The sequence below is a fragment of the Dioszegia hungarica genome, assembly GCF_025882075.1.
Source record: "Dioszegia hungarica strain PDD-24b-2 chromosome Unknown MKK02contig_16, whole genome shotgun sequence".
Classification (NCBI taxonomy): Eukaryota; Fungi; Basidiomycota; class Tremellomycetes; order Tremellales; family Bulleribasidiaceae; genus Dioszegia; species Dioszegia hungarica.
The window spans coordinates 1,598,390-1,611,403 of NW_026515773.1; the positions used below are offsets into that span (position 1 = coordinate 1,598,390).

Below are 13,014 nucleotides of genomic sequence, written 5' to 3' on the forward strand. Positions count from 1 at the left end.
CAGTAATGTCCTCTGGGACCGGTGCATCGGTCTCAGTCTCCTAGCACTCATTGCCCTTGCCGCCTGCCACACTGCCACAGTGCGGACCTTCCCCTTCCCCACACGAGCGGAGATCTAATGCGGAGCTTGCGGCCGGAAAATCCGCGGCCCGACCATCGGCGCTGGTTTTGCTCCTTCCACATCATCACTTTTTGCTCTCATGTCTTGGATGCATCATCCATTATAAAGCTGGCCAAGGCAGCGCGGTCTGACGTGGCTGAACCTCGCTCTTCTCATCTACTCTCACCACCAAGACATCACAGTATCACAGAAACAAAGAATAGAAGATTCCAAAGATGAGCGGAACGACTGAAAAGGCTCGTGAGGAGGGTGCCGTCGATGTGCCGAAAGCTCGAGGACGTACCGCTGGGGTCCTGGGGAGGCTCAAGAAGGACCGGCCTCTGCCTGGAAAGAACGAGCTGTATCTTATGATGTAAGCTGCGGGTCTTATTCCAGGTGCCGAGTGGAGCTGATAAGCCAGCTTTGCGATCTTCATGGTCATGTTCATCGTGGGATGGAACGACGCTAGCCAGGGTCCCCTGCTTCCTCTTCTCCAAGAGTACTACCAGGTCGACTACGTCATCATCTCGCTCATCTGGATCGCTATAGCCGTCGGAGTCGTCGCGGCTGCTGTCTCCAACGTGTACCTTGCGGACATCCTTGGCTTCGGTCTTGTACGTCGATTGACCACTGGACGGCGGGTCTTTACTGATCAAGCAGTTGACTCCGCTTGGAGCGTTCGTACAGTCTATCGGCTATGTCCTCATGTGCTGGGGCGGGCCTTACCCCATATTTGTCATCGCATACATCTTCGCGGGACTCGGTATGGGATGGCAGGTACGTCGTCCTGCTTTCCGCCATAAGCTCGAACTCCAGGCTGACTGGCAGGATGCTCAAGTCAACTCGCTGGCCGCTCGCATGCCGCACGCTACGACCGTCATGTTCATGTCTCACGCCGTGTACGGTCTCGGCGCCACCGTGTCGCCCTTCGTCGCTACTGCCTTTGTCCAACGGGTGACCAGCCGCTTCTACCTCTACTTCACAATCTCCCTCGCCCTGGCGCTTGGGACGGTCGTCGTCCTGCTCTTGACTTTCAAAGGGAGATCAGAGGATCAGATCGTCGGTCAGCGCGTGAATGAGGGGGCGGAGGTGGACGCGCCGAGTATACCGGTGCCCGACCCGGGCGCGATGGCTCTCGGTGAGAGTGAGGCGAGGGCGAACGAGGAGAAGCCCAAGGATGTGACGATGGTCCCGACGGAGTCTGGGGAGGTGGCGGACCTAGAAGTACGAGGGAGTTCCCAGAAGCTAAAAGCGATCTTGTCTACTCCGAGGGCCTACTTCCTGGCCATCTACATTTTCCTTTATGTGAGTGGCACTCCGACTTCTGGTGAGGGAAGGCTGACAGATCAGATGGGAGTGGAAGTCACCATCGGCGGCTGGGCCACGACCTTCCTTATCGAAGAACGAGGCGGCAACTCGTCCTCAGGCTACGTGTCGTCCGGCTTCTTTGGCGGTCTGACGGTCGGTCGGATCGTCCTCATTCCGGTCACCAACTGGCTGGGTCACCGCAAGTCGGTATACATCTAGTGAGTAGCTTCGGTATCCTCCTGTAACGACGCAGTCAAGCTGACGATTCCAGTACTGTCATCGCTATCGGTCTCGAATTCGTCGTCTGGTTCGTCCCCTCCCTCATTGGCTCGGCGCTCTGCTTCTCCCTCGTCGGCGTTGCCATCGGGCCCATGTACCCCTCATGCGTCATGATTATCACCGAGGTCATGCCCCATGATCTCCATACCGGCACTATCGGCTTCATTGCGTGTCTCGGGGTCGTCGGGAGTGCGATCATGCCATTCATCACCGGTGCTATAGCAGACAGGGTGAGTCCTCATCCCTTTATGGCAATGGGAAGCAAAGCTGAAGCTGTGTAGCACGGTGTCTGGGTCTTGCAGCCTCTCATGGTCGCGCTTCTTGCTGCTTCCATGGGGATGTGGTTCTTCGTTGCAAGGGCCTCTACCTACAAGCAGTAGATCATGTCCCCACGATCTCCAGCATGCATCCTTAGGTCAGACAGCCACTCGGCCTTGAACCTAAGCTCTCAGGACACATCTTCCACAGCCTACTCCATAACACACACCTTCCAGCGCTTCAGCGCCGCAGCATCGCTCGACAACATCAGAAGTGCCACACTCACTTGCCTCTTTCCCAGAGTGGCAATTTGAGTTGTTTTGTGTTGGCTGGTCAGGCACGGTTCCTTCTCGTAATTCCCCTTTCTTTGTCGAGAAGTGGACGCGACCCTGAAGCCCCCTTCTTGTTCTCCCCTGATGGACCATCCCATCAACATCGTCCATCGACCATCAGCTTCATACATATACAGCACTCTCATTCACCAGCTGCGAGTAGCAGCGATACCGCAGCGAAAAGCAGCTCAAAAAGGGATCGAGAATCATCGCTGATTGCCCTCGCGAATCGCGTCCGTTTCACACCTTCCCGCTCGGTCCTCATCTATCGGTCTTAAGCGAATTCAACCCTCCTATTCACGCTCGACCGCAGAGCCCCATTCATCTCTTGAGCGTAACGGATCCTCGTACCATCGTAGGCATCCAGCGCTAGAAAGGATACTAGGCCGATATGACCAGCCCCCAGGCAGCGTACACGTCCGCCTCGAATTCAACGTCAACAACAACAAATCCGGTCCCCGCTCAGACGCAAACTCTATCTCCTACGCAGGCATCTTCTTCTGCGTCACCCACCATCTCCGCCATACCCTCCACACCGGTCACAGCTGCTGGCTCGAATATCCCTCCAACCACCCAGCCACCCACGGAGCCCATCGCAGCTATGGCGGAAAAATCACCCAACGCGGCGGCGCCCGGACCCTCCACATCGGTGCCCATCCCCATCACATCAGAGAAGTCTAGTGCCACACCCGCTGCATCTTCCTCGAAACCCACTACCTCGCCTGCCGTCCCCGCGGCATCGGCAAAGCCCACAGCATCAGCAATGAAGCCACCGGCGCAGAAGAAGAAGCGGAGACGGAAGGGCTTTGCGGGTTTCCTCCTCTCTATGGGGTGCCTGTCGGCGAGCGAGTTTGAGGATGATCCAAAGGATGTCAAGAAGAGGGAGGCGGCGGCAAGTAAGAGTGGAGCGAGCAGCAGCAAGACGGAAGTGAAGCCCGTACCGGCAGCGGCGGCACCGGTCGTCAAGGAGAAGCAGGAGGGGAGCAAGACGGCAGAAGTCAAGCAGGCGCCAAGTACGGGTGTGAATGGTGCGGGTGTGGCTGCTGGTGCGGCCGCAGGAGCTGCTGCAGGGGCTGGCGGTCTTGTGCTGGGTAATGCCATAGGGAAGCGGGAGAAGGATGAGGTAGTGGCACCGCCTGCCGAACCTGTTTCACCACCACTTGACGAGGTGAGGCATCTGCCTACAGGACAAAGCCTCCCCAGCTGACCAAATAGACCGCTGGTATGACCTCCTCCGCCGTGCAACCTCCGGGATCTGGCTCTGAGCTCCTACAAACCACTCCTTCCCGGCCTACCGCCGTTCGCCGCGAATCAGAGGCAGGCACCCCTTCTGCGGAACCAACGTCATCAGGCGGATACACGGAAATGCTGCAGACGGAAGGCACGGACAGTCAGGACAGGGACGAAAATGGGGAGCATGCGGACGCCGATGGAGAGGAGGAGTATGGAGTGGAGGAGGAATACGAGGACGAAGAGGATCGGTTGATCGCTCAGGGAGGTATTGGAATTCCGCTGGACGAGGTGAGCCAGTTTCTAACAAAAAGGAAGAGATCCTCAGCTGACAATGTAGTATGGACGCCCCGCTCCACTCCTACCGCCAATAGCGCCAGAACATACTGGCCGCAAGTGTCTCGTGCTCGATTTAGATGAAACGCTTTTACATTCCAGCTTCAAGGTGAGCATGGGATCCCCGCCGTGTAGACACAAGGCTGTAGCTGACAGTCAGATGCTTCAATCCGCAGACTACATTGTCCCCGTCGAGATCGAATCACAAACACATAACGTATATGTCATCAAGCGTCCCGGAGTTGACCACTTCTTGACCGAGATGGGCAAGATATATGAGGTGGTCGTGTTCACTGCCAGTCTGTCAAAGGTGAGCTTCCCGGATGCGAGCTGTTGTGTCGCGCTGAGAGCTGACGTTTCAGTATGCGGACCCCGTGTTGGATATGCTCGACCCGAACGGTGTGGTCAAGCACCGCCTGTTCCGTGAGAGCTGCTACAACCACAAGGGGAACTACGTCAAGGTGCGCTCCCGTCTGTCTTGCAGGTACTAGTCCAGCTACTGACAGCTGCAGGACCTCTCACAGCTTGGCCGGACCATGGAGACCTGCATCATCCTGGACAACTCTCCCGCCTCATACATCTTCCACCCCAACAACGCCGTACCCGTCTCTACATGGTTCAATGACCCTCACGACACGGAACTCACCGACCTCTGCCCATTCTTAACGGATTTGGCGGCGGTCGACGACATTCGGGGCGTCCTCGACGGGACGCTCTGAACGCGCAGTATCACATCCACTGTGTGTATATCGCCGAATCACGAACATTTCTCGGCGTTCCTCATCTCCCCGCGACTGATCGCACATACACGCTCGCCTTTCCGTACCTCATCACGACCATCACACATCCTTTAATCCGTACCGGCCAGCACCGTGATTGTCGTATAGCATAGTAATCCTCTTCGTCTCTCATACCCCCTTGGCAGTAGTTGCGTTCCCTTCCCTGCATGGAGTGGCTGTATATATCGACAAGAATAGGCGGATCAACACATGCATGTTGTCTGCATCGTGGCCAACAATCTGACACAGCTACCCATTCTGCATCAACTAACTTCTCAATACTTTGCTTTACTCTGCTGACTTGTCCCCTTTACTGTCTTAGCGCTCTCATCGCCAGTGGCCGCAGCCGGGATTCACTTGTGCTCCACCTTCTTGTTCTGCTCGAGCACCTCGATCCAGTATCCATCCGGGTCGTAGATGAAGGCGATGCTCTTTGGGATCAGCCTTGTATGTTATCTCTCGCGTGAAGAGAGCTCACCTTCATCCGCCCATCCTCGGGCCTCTTCTTGAACTTGACCTTCAAGTCGTCGAAGCGCTTCACGGCAGCCTCGAGGTTGTCCACCGTGATGGCGATGTGGCCGAACCCACGTCCGGGCTCATCGTTGCCCGATGCGTAGCCCTTGAAGCTGTCATCGGATTCTGGTGCGTCAGCTCGGGTCTCGGTCAGCCGAAGCGGACATTCGAGCGCGATTGACAACTCACCAGTCCCGTGGTTCCAGCACAACTCGAGCACGCCCTCCCGCTTCCCGAACGCCTCCTCCTTCTCCTTTGCGCTAAGCCCCTCGGTCGGCCAGCCGTTCGGGAACGCCAAAAAGAAGTTTGTAAAGTCCGACCCGGCGCTCTCCTTGAACTTCTACACCGGCATCAGTACTATACCTACGTGCTCTGATAGGCAGTCAAAGACGGGAAGAGCGACCCTCACCTCCATACCCAGAACGTTCTCGTAGAACGGGATCGAGACCTTGGGGTCCTTGATTCGGAACATAGTGTGGTTGAACTTGTACACCGACACGTCGGTAGCTTGGCCAGACATCTTGCGAGCGATTATGGGGTTGATGGCACGAGCGAAGAGAGCTGGGGACAGGGGTCAGCATACTCGTATCTCCGTGGAGCACTTGACCACGACTGTCCACGATCTAAGCCTCGCAATCGCCTTCTCCCTCAGATAACCGGTGAGTGGGAGCGGGCAGATGGACTCACGAGCTTGTAATGCTGTTCTAGCTTGAATGATGGTACGTGTCGAGAGCATGTATAGACGCAGAAGAAACAGCAGAGCCCCTGGACGCTATATACGGCGCAGGTGGGGAGGTCGGCCGATGACGCAACCACCCCCACCTCCACCACACACACCATGCTCTTCCGGCCCAGCGAGTCGCCGAGGTGATGTTGCTGTTATACTACTCGCAGTAGTCCAGTGTTCAAGCGAGGACATCCGACCCCTATTCAGTGATCCTTCGCCTCATCCGTTGCGACTGAGTCGTGGACTAGGTACAACGTCCAATTGGTATGAGCTGACCCTAGGCCCTGGGTGTCGAAGCCCCACTCAGGTGCACAACCAACAGACATACATTCTAAACATATAGTATAGCAATTCAAGACATACAGCAAGACCCATTTACTCGCCTCCGCTCTCCCACCAACCCCCTCCCTGCACCGCCATTTCCCTCGGCGGTCTGGCTTGCACCCATCTTGGCCCCTCCGGCGCGGAAGCAAGCACCGCCGCGTCCCTCTTCCATGCCACTCCATGCGTCTTCATCGCTGGCCCATCCCTGTTCCACTCGAGCTCTCTGGTTGGCCGCGCATACCCCAGGGGAATATACTCTGCGTTCTGCGTTCCGCTGACTGGCTGACTACCGAACGCCTCGCGCTGCAATTGCTGCTGTTGGGCGGATCTGTCGATGGTGGTAGGGGATGGAATGGCCGGATGGGCGACGTATCGATCGTAACCCTCGGCAGCGGAGGGCGAGAGGTACTTCTCCGGCCTACGAGAGTCGCTCTGGGATAGCGCATCGACCATGTTGCGCATGTCGAAAGAATGATGGGGATTAGACACGACTCTGACGCGAGCTGACGGCGGGGGCGGAGGGGGTGTCCCGACCTGCTCGGTGTGTCGCCGACTGAGTGCTGGACGGGTGGGACGAGCCGACTTGTGAAGCGGAGAGAAGGGTGAGCGATCTTCCTTGTCTGCAAAGCTCGCACTAAGTGGTGACGGCCTATACACTGAACTGGACGGGCTATACCCGACCCGCTCATCGATCGTCACACTCAGCCCGAGCCGGTCTGGGCGCTTCATCCTGGGTTGAGAGCGGGACTTTCTCCTTTCCTCTTCCCGCTGAACCTCGCTCAGCGGTAAGCTCTCGGCACCGCCGGCCGACGCAGGCTCCCCCTGTAGTCCGCCTCTGGGCTCATCGGCATTGGAGCACCTGACCCCGACTCCCAACTGTCCGGATCCAATCTGGCTCTCTTCCCCCTGTTGCTGATACCACCGCCTCCAACGGCCCTCGAAACGACAGACGGCGAGATTCCTCCTTCGCCTTCCCTCCTTTGATTCATCGAGCCCCCTGGTGACCCGGGCTCCATACGCCCCCCTGACGCTCCTGACCACCCGCCATATCGCAAAGGGCTGCCTGGCTGACTCCCCTGACTGCTCTGACCGGCCACACTCGCCGTTCCCGCTCGATGATGGGGCGATTCAGGCAACCGCCGCAGACCTCCACCCGAGACCCCTCTGTTCAACACGGGTCTCGCGGGCGCGGTAGAGGCAGACGGAGGGCCCGTTGCAGAACCGCCAAAAGCCGCCATCCGGCCCAACATCAGCGGATTCTGGAAGAAGCCGCCCATCGCTTGCTGTTGCATACCGGCGTAGATCGAGGGCTGGCTCACTGGCATATGCGCGCTGCCGGCGGCGCCGGGACTGGTGGGTGTAGCTTGGGAAGTGGCTGATGTGTCGTACGGGACCCATGACCCGCCACGGGAGAGGGCGGGGATGGCGCCTGCCATGTAAGCGTCGGCGTCGATCGGCATTTCGAGATGGAGGGAACGGTGAAGTATAGACAGAGGGAGTAGGGGATGCTGATCGCCGAGGAGGGAACGAGTGGACCAGGGAGAAGAGGACGACTGGACTAGGGGATGCGATGAGTGAAGCGGGCGATGAAATGGCGTTGGGGAGCGTCAGATGGCCTGTGGGTGGCGTGCTATGGATTCCTTTCACTCGTGCGCCCTTCAGACCGGGGGCTTGTGGCGTTTGGGATGATGTGATGTACCGCTGGTGTGGGCGCAGGGGTGCCAGATCATACAGTGTCGAAAGCGATGTCAACAGGCAGGCCTCTGATCGACGTCTTCAGGACTGCTGGGATATGTATGGCTAAAGTATGGAGTCGAAGTCAAAAGCTAAGCATGAGATTGTCATTGACCGCCCCTTTCGGCTTGAAACCCTTCGACAGGTCATCATAGATAAGGCTGGACAAAGGATGTGCGATAAGACCTCAACCTATACCGGGCGGCATGGGGCAGGAAGCGACTCGGAGTGGCGGCAATGGCGGCTCGGATCTTGCAGGGCCTGGGTGATCCGTTGTATCCACTCTATGCTCTGACATGGCGAGCACACGCCTGGAGCATTCTGCGGGATTCTGTACGCCTTTTGCATCGGCCTAGTGCAAAGGGTATCAAGGGGGCAGGTGCCACCTGCCACATTCAAACCGCAGCAGGAATTCGCCACCCAACTTCTCAGCGGCGACGAGCTCCAGCTGGTACACTTTCACTTTGTCCATCTACCACAGCCGCGACATCATGCTTCTCATCGCCCTACTCCTCCCCCACAGACCATGACAGCCCCTTCACGGGTCTACCGAGCGGGCCTCGGCCTCCCTCCAGCTGTCACCATCACCTCTGCCCCATACCCTCCTCTCGCCAATCCTCTGCCCGCCCCTTCTTCCCCTGACCAGTCCGAAGTAGCTCCCGACTTTCTCTCCGGCGCCAACGCCATCATCGCCCAGCCCCGTAACCGCTATCCTCAAGGCTATCCCTCCTATGCCCACTGGAAAGAATGGCACATCAATCCCGCGCATCACGGGCCGGAAGGATCGACCGGCCCGCCGGTATTCGTACCTTCTCAGCTGAAGTACGATGAACTGGGAAGGTCTATCCTGCACGGCTTTGACGCGGAGGTGGACACAGGTGCAGAAGATAGGGAGGGGAGGGAGGATGGGGAAAAGGTGGCGGAGTGGTATGACTCATTGGCGGGACGGAGTCGAGGAGTGTCGGTCAGCGAGGAAGGAGGGAACGCGGAAGCGGGGCCGTCCAAGCCGCGAGCGCGCAGTCCTGGGCCAGTCATCGACCTCACCGGCGATGATGAGGATGAGGACATAGTCTTACCATCCCAGCCCGCTATGGGTGCAGCACAAGCCCCCATCCGGGTCCATCGGAACGAATGGTTCATCCGCCGCGCGCTCGCTTCGTCCGCTTCGGCAGCTCCCACTCCACCCCGCCCCGCTGTTACCAGCTCCATCAGCTCCCTCCTCAATATTCCCACCCGCGTCAACCGCGCTACGGAACCGGTATACGCCCTGGGACCAGACCACATCGGACATCAAATCCTGCGCGAGCGGCTAGGATGGGGCGGAGGCGGGTTGGGCAGGCCTGAAGGATGGGAGCCTCCGGCGCCACCGGCGAGGGTAGTAGAAGAACGCCAGGCGGAAGGGAGCAGGGCAGACGCTATCGTCATTGAGGACTCGGACGACTCTGCGCCTTCGGGAGAAGATGAGGACGAGGAGGATCTCCCGCCTACCGTCTTTGGGCCGGGGCGAACAGCACCCATAGCTACTACTCTCAAGCTGGATCGGCTAGGACTAGGCCATCGGCTCTCTGCCGATAGGCCCAAGAGGAAATCAGGCGGGAAGGCGATGTTGAAGGAGGGAGAAGGGCGGAAGAAGGTCACGCACAGCCACGAAGAAATCTTGGAGGCGCAGAGGCGGGCAAGGTACTCGCGTTCTGGGGCAGTGAAGCAGGCGGGAGGGGCGGAGGAGTTGGGGAAGAAGGGCAAAATCAGGTGGAAAGAGAGGGACAAGAAGGATAGGGACGAGCGGAGGCGGATGATAGCTGCGTTAAATGACTAGCATAGCATAGAGGTAGATAGGACACGAAGAGAAACAGTAGAATTGTAGCAGGTAGAGTGTGATTTAAAGTCAAGTTGTACAGGCAACACTCCAGAGTCACGCTGGCAATGCAAGCATTTAGGATCCCCAAACTATGCGCTATAGATACAAGTCAAGCAGGTCCCTCCGACATCCGCCAGATCATGTCACCCCGCCAAAGCCTTCACCGCCCCATCGCTCGCGCGTCTTCCATACGCATCCAGCCTGCCGCCTCTCGGACTCTCCTCGCTCGCGCGCCAATACCCTGCGCCATGCGAATGCGAAGCAAACGACCCTTCCTCGCTGCTCTGTCGGAGCTCCTCCTCTTCCTTCTCCTTGGTCCTTTCGCCCTCTACCGACCCCGGCGGCGATACGCCCCTCCCTAGCCTGCTCTGAGGTATTTGCAGCTTCATCCCGTCCGCACCTGCTCGTCTTCCCATACCCGTACCAAGACCCTGACTCTCGATCCTGCCGCTCAGCCACCCTGCGAACGTTGCAGACATGCAAAACGCCGCGTAGAAATCGTTCTCCACCCTCGATTTGGTAGAGAGACCTTTGGTACGGAAGAGGAGCGGGTTGGGACCGTGATTCTTCAGGTGAGAGAGAAAGTTGGGGATGGACCAGGGTTTGATTTGGGCCTGAGTTCCCGCATACGGGGTGGGAGAGGGGGAGGAAGTAGGAACGAGCGTCTGGAAGTACCGGTTTAGCGGGACGAGGAAGCGTTCGGTAAGTTGCTGAAAGTGTAGTCGGAGAGCGGCGTTGCCTCCGGGATCTGATGTATCAGCTCATGCTCTACGATCAAGGGGGACACTAGAAGCTCACCATCCAGCTTCCCCTCAGCCACCAATGCCTCTAACCGCTTCAACAACGCCCGGTCCTTCAACACCCCTCGTTGCCGCCGGCTAACAAAGCCCTCGGGCGCATCCAGTTTTGGGCTGGACAGGCCATTAGGAGCGCGCTTCGCCTGCTTGTCGCTGATCGAGATGACGTTTGGCCAGTGCGCCGCCGCATTTCGGAAGAAGGGATTCTGACTGGTCAGCTAGCTCTATCTCGCGCGGTGATAGCTCAGCTTACGGTTACACCGACGACGGTACCAGGTTGGGGCTTATTCGAGTTGACGAGGAGCGAGAAGTCATGGTCGTGAATGTGAAGATACGGCCTGAAGTCGCCTGCTGGAGGTATCTACTATCAGCTTGGTACAATGATGAGCTTACCGGTCGAAGAAGGTCTCGCAGCCACCAGACTATTTCGGAACACGTCTTTGGATCTGGCGCGATGACAAGTACAGGCTCCGCGAGCACTAGACACTCCCACAAGCTCCATAACGCGGGAAGACAGTTCGCGAAAGCCCGCAGAGGTGTAGATGGCGGCAGTGACGCCAGTATCTGACGTTAGCGTGGTCTAGATCAAGACGTACCGGAGAGCTCTGAATGGGTCCTAGTTGTGGCATTTCTTCGTCAGGTAGCTTGACGGTGATAAGGTCCGAGAGGATGGGAAGTTCGAGCGTCATGCCCATCTGTGGATCTGGCCAGTTGGCGATAGAGTGACAGCCCGCTTCGAGGGCAGAGTAGCCGTGTTCAAAGAAGACGGGGGCGAGGTGGTTGAGTGTCGCAAAGAAGAGGGAGGGGAACGGGAGGTGAGTGAGAATGACCAATGATTTCTGGCCGTCAGCGAGCTTCTACAGGATCGAGGCGAGGCTTACCTGCATGTAACCCCTCGCGATTCCCCTGTCTTTGCGCTGCTCGAACCACACAAAGCCATATAACCACTCGCGACCCCTCTCATCCCACTTCCGATACTCCAGCGACCGCTCGCCATCCGACATGAGTGCAGGCGTACTCTGGCTTGCGCTCAGGGTGCTGCTACTCGTCAAGCTGCTAAAGCTCGCCGAGCTCGGAGGTGGGGATAAGAGCCCATTTGCGCCTTCCGAAGAAGTAGCAGATGCGGGTTGATCATCGTCCGTCGACAGGTTGAGGAGGGACTGCTCGATAGTTGGTATGTGAGACTCCCCATGGCGGTCTGGCATGGGAGACGGTGGCTCGGGGTAAGAGAGGGAGATGGGATCAGGAGGTGTATGTCGGATTTTGAAGGAGAAGAGGATCGAGCCTTCTGCGAAGAGGGATGTATCTGGGAAGGAGGAGAATGCACTGCTCGCATGAGCTGGATTCTCGCCCTCCTGATAGCTTGCGAAGACTCACACATTCTCCTTCTCTCCCGGACCCCACCGTCTGCCCACCGCCCGTCTTTCCACCACTGGCCCCCTTTCCAGGTCAAAATTGCACACCACGATCTCCTTGACCCATCTTTCCATCTTCTGTCTGACACCCTCTTCCACCATAGGCGGTGGCCTTGGCTCTCCGGGTCGCCGAGACCAGCCGAGCCGCATCGAGGGCGTGCGATTCCCATTCCGCGTAGGAGAGCTCTCTGAGGGGACTGAGAGCCGATTTCCGAGCGAGCGAGAGCGGTTGAGGGAGTGGATGGAAGTGGAGGAAGAGACACGGCGGGTAGGGGTGGGTGCGAGCGGTCCAGGACGGTGTTTGGTTGGAGTGAGGTCGTTGGCTGATGAGGGGGCAGGAACGGACACTATGCCTAGACCGACCCGCTGGTCTGCTCGTGGTGGAGGAAGCGAGTACTTCGGACTAGATGAGGGAGATGACCCAGAAGGAGACCGTGAGCCTCGTGGCTCTTCGTCGAGGCTGACCTCATGACCGCCTGAGCCGGAGGGGACGGAGGAGCTCGACCAGGAAGGAGCGGACCAGAGGCCTTTTCCCAATAACTTTCCTTCTCGAGCTCCCGAGCTCGAGCCTGAGGCTGACACAGAGGCCGAGGGACGAGCTGCTTGTGATGGAAAATAGTCCCTCGAGCCTGAGGACGACAAGGAGGACAGTGTAGGCATGGAAGAGGCGGTCGTGAGGGACAGCGAAATGTCACCATCATCCGAGTCGAAGGCGTGCGGGTCCATCTTGGGCAGCTGTAGCTGGTCGAGCCGCGCTTCCCAGACGACGACGGCTGTAGTGTGAAGTGCAGCCTATGAGTCCAACGGTGAAGGCATCATGAGGAGATCTGGGGATGTAGGAGAGGGACGAAACAAGCGGGGCAAAGGCAAGGCAGGCGTTTCGTCATCGTTCCTCGTGCAATGGTAGACGCGACTGATTAATGATTGCCGACTTGGGCTGCAGCCTTCGCGCTTTGGGTGTATTGCCCATGTATCTGGCAAGACCTACGAACTATAGACCCTGGCTCCCGCGAAGACCCAAACTA

At 58.1% G+C, this 13,014-nt stretch overlaps 6 protein-coding genes across 6 annotated transcripts; 3 read left to right on the forward strand and 3 right to left on the reverse strand.

Annotated features, from left to right (window-relative positions):
- Positions 1-335: 335 nt before the first annotated feature.
- MKK02DRAFT_17746 (major facilitator superfamily domain-containing protein) lies at positions 336-2,066 on the forward strand (the record flags this gene model as incomplete). Its single annotated transcript, XM_053085834.1, has 8 exons — positions 336-472; positions 521-713; positions 760-876; positions 928-1,170; positions 1,243-1,404; positions 1,450-1,625; positions 1,679-1,916; positions 1,968-2,066. The coding sequence occupies 8 exons, from the start codon at positions 336-338 to the stop codon at positions 2,064-2,066; spliced, it is 1,365 nt and encodes a 454-aa protein (XP_052943821.1).
- A 601-nt stretch (positions 2,067-2,667) lies between these two features.
- Positions 2,668-4,561, forward strand: MKK02DRAFT_38717 (HAD-like domain-containing protein; the record flags this gene model as incomplete). Its single annotated transcript, XM_053090241.1, has 6 exons — positions 2,668-3,444; positions 3,492-3,797; positions 3,847-3,951; positions 4,003-4,152; positions 4,205-4,303; positions 4,355-4,561. 6 exons carry the CDS (start codon positions 2,668-2,670, stop codon positions 4,559-4,561), a joined length of 1,644 nt encoding a protein of 547 aa, XP_052943822.1.
- A 413-nt stretch (positions 4,562-4,974) lies between these two features.
- Positions 4,975-5,654, reverse strand: MKK02DRAFT_34694 (putative lactoylglutathione lyase; the record flags this gene model as incomplete). The annotated part of the gene is made up of 4 exons (XM_053088994.1): positions 4,975-5,052; positions 5,100-5,260; positions 5,324-5,474; positions 5,544-5,654. 4 exons carry the CDS (start codon positions 5,652-5,654, stop codon positions 4,975-4,977), a joined length of 501 nt encoding a protein of 166 aa, XP_052943823.1.
- Positions 5,655-6,236: 582 nt separating this feature from the next.
- On the reverse strand, positions 6,237-7,645 carry MKK02DRAFT_38719 (uncharacterized protein; the record flags this gene model as incomplete). The annotated part of the gene is made up of 2 exons (XM_053090242.1): positions 6,237-7,020; positions 7,215-7,645. 2 exons carry the CDS (start codon positions 7,643-7,645, stop codon positions 6,237-6,239), a joined length of 1,215 nt encoding a protein of 404 aa, XP_052943824.1.
- Positions 7,646-8,445: 800 nt separating this feature from the next.
- On the forward strand, positions 8,446-9,735 carry MKK02DRAFT_38720 (uncharacterized protein; the record flags this gene model as incomplete). The annotated part of the gene is made up of 1 exon (XM_053090243.1): positions 8,446-9,735. The coding sequence occupies one exon, from the start codon at positions 8,446-8,448 to the stop codon at positions 9,733-9,735; it is 1,290 nt and encodes a 429-aa protein (XP_052943825.1).
- A 185-nt stretch (positions 9,736-9,920) lies between these two features.
- Positions 9,921-12,649, reverse strand: MKK02DRAFT_17619 (uncharacterized protein; the record flags this gene model as incomplete). Its single annotated transcript, XM_053085814.1, has 8 exons — positions 9,921-10,525; positions 10,576-10,780; positions 10,828-10,935; positions 10,968-11,138; positions 11,171-11,413; positions 11,456-11,645; positions 11,760-11,900; positions 11,952-12,649. The coding sequence occupies 8 exons, from the start codon at positions 12,647-12,649 to the stop codon at positions 9,921-9,923; spliced, it is 2,361 nt and encodes a 786-aa protein (XP_052943826.1).
- Positions 12,650-13,014: the final 365 nt, after the last annotated feature.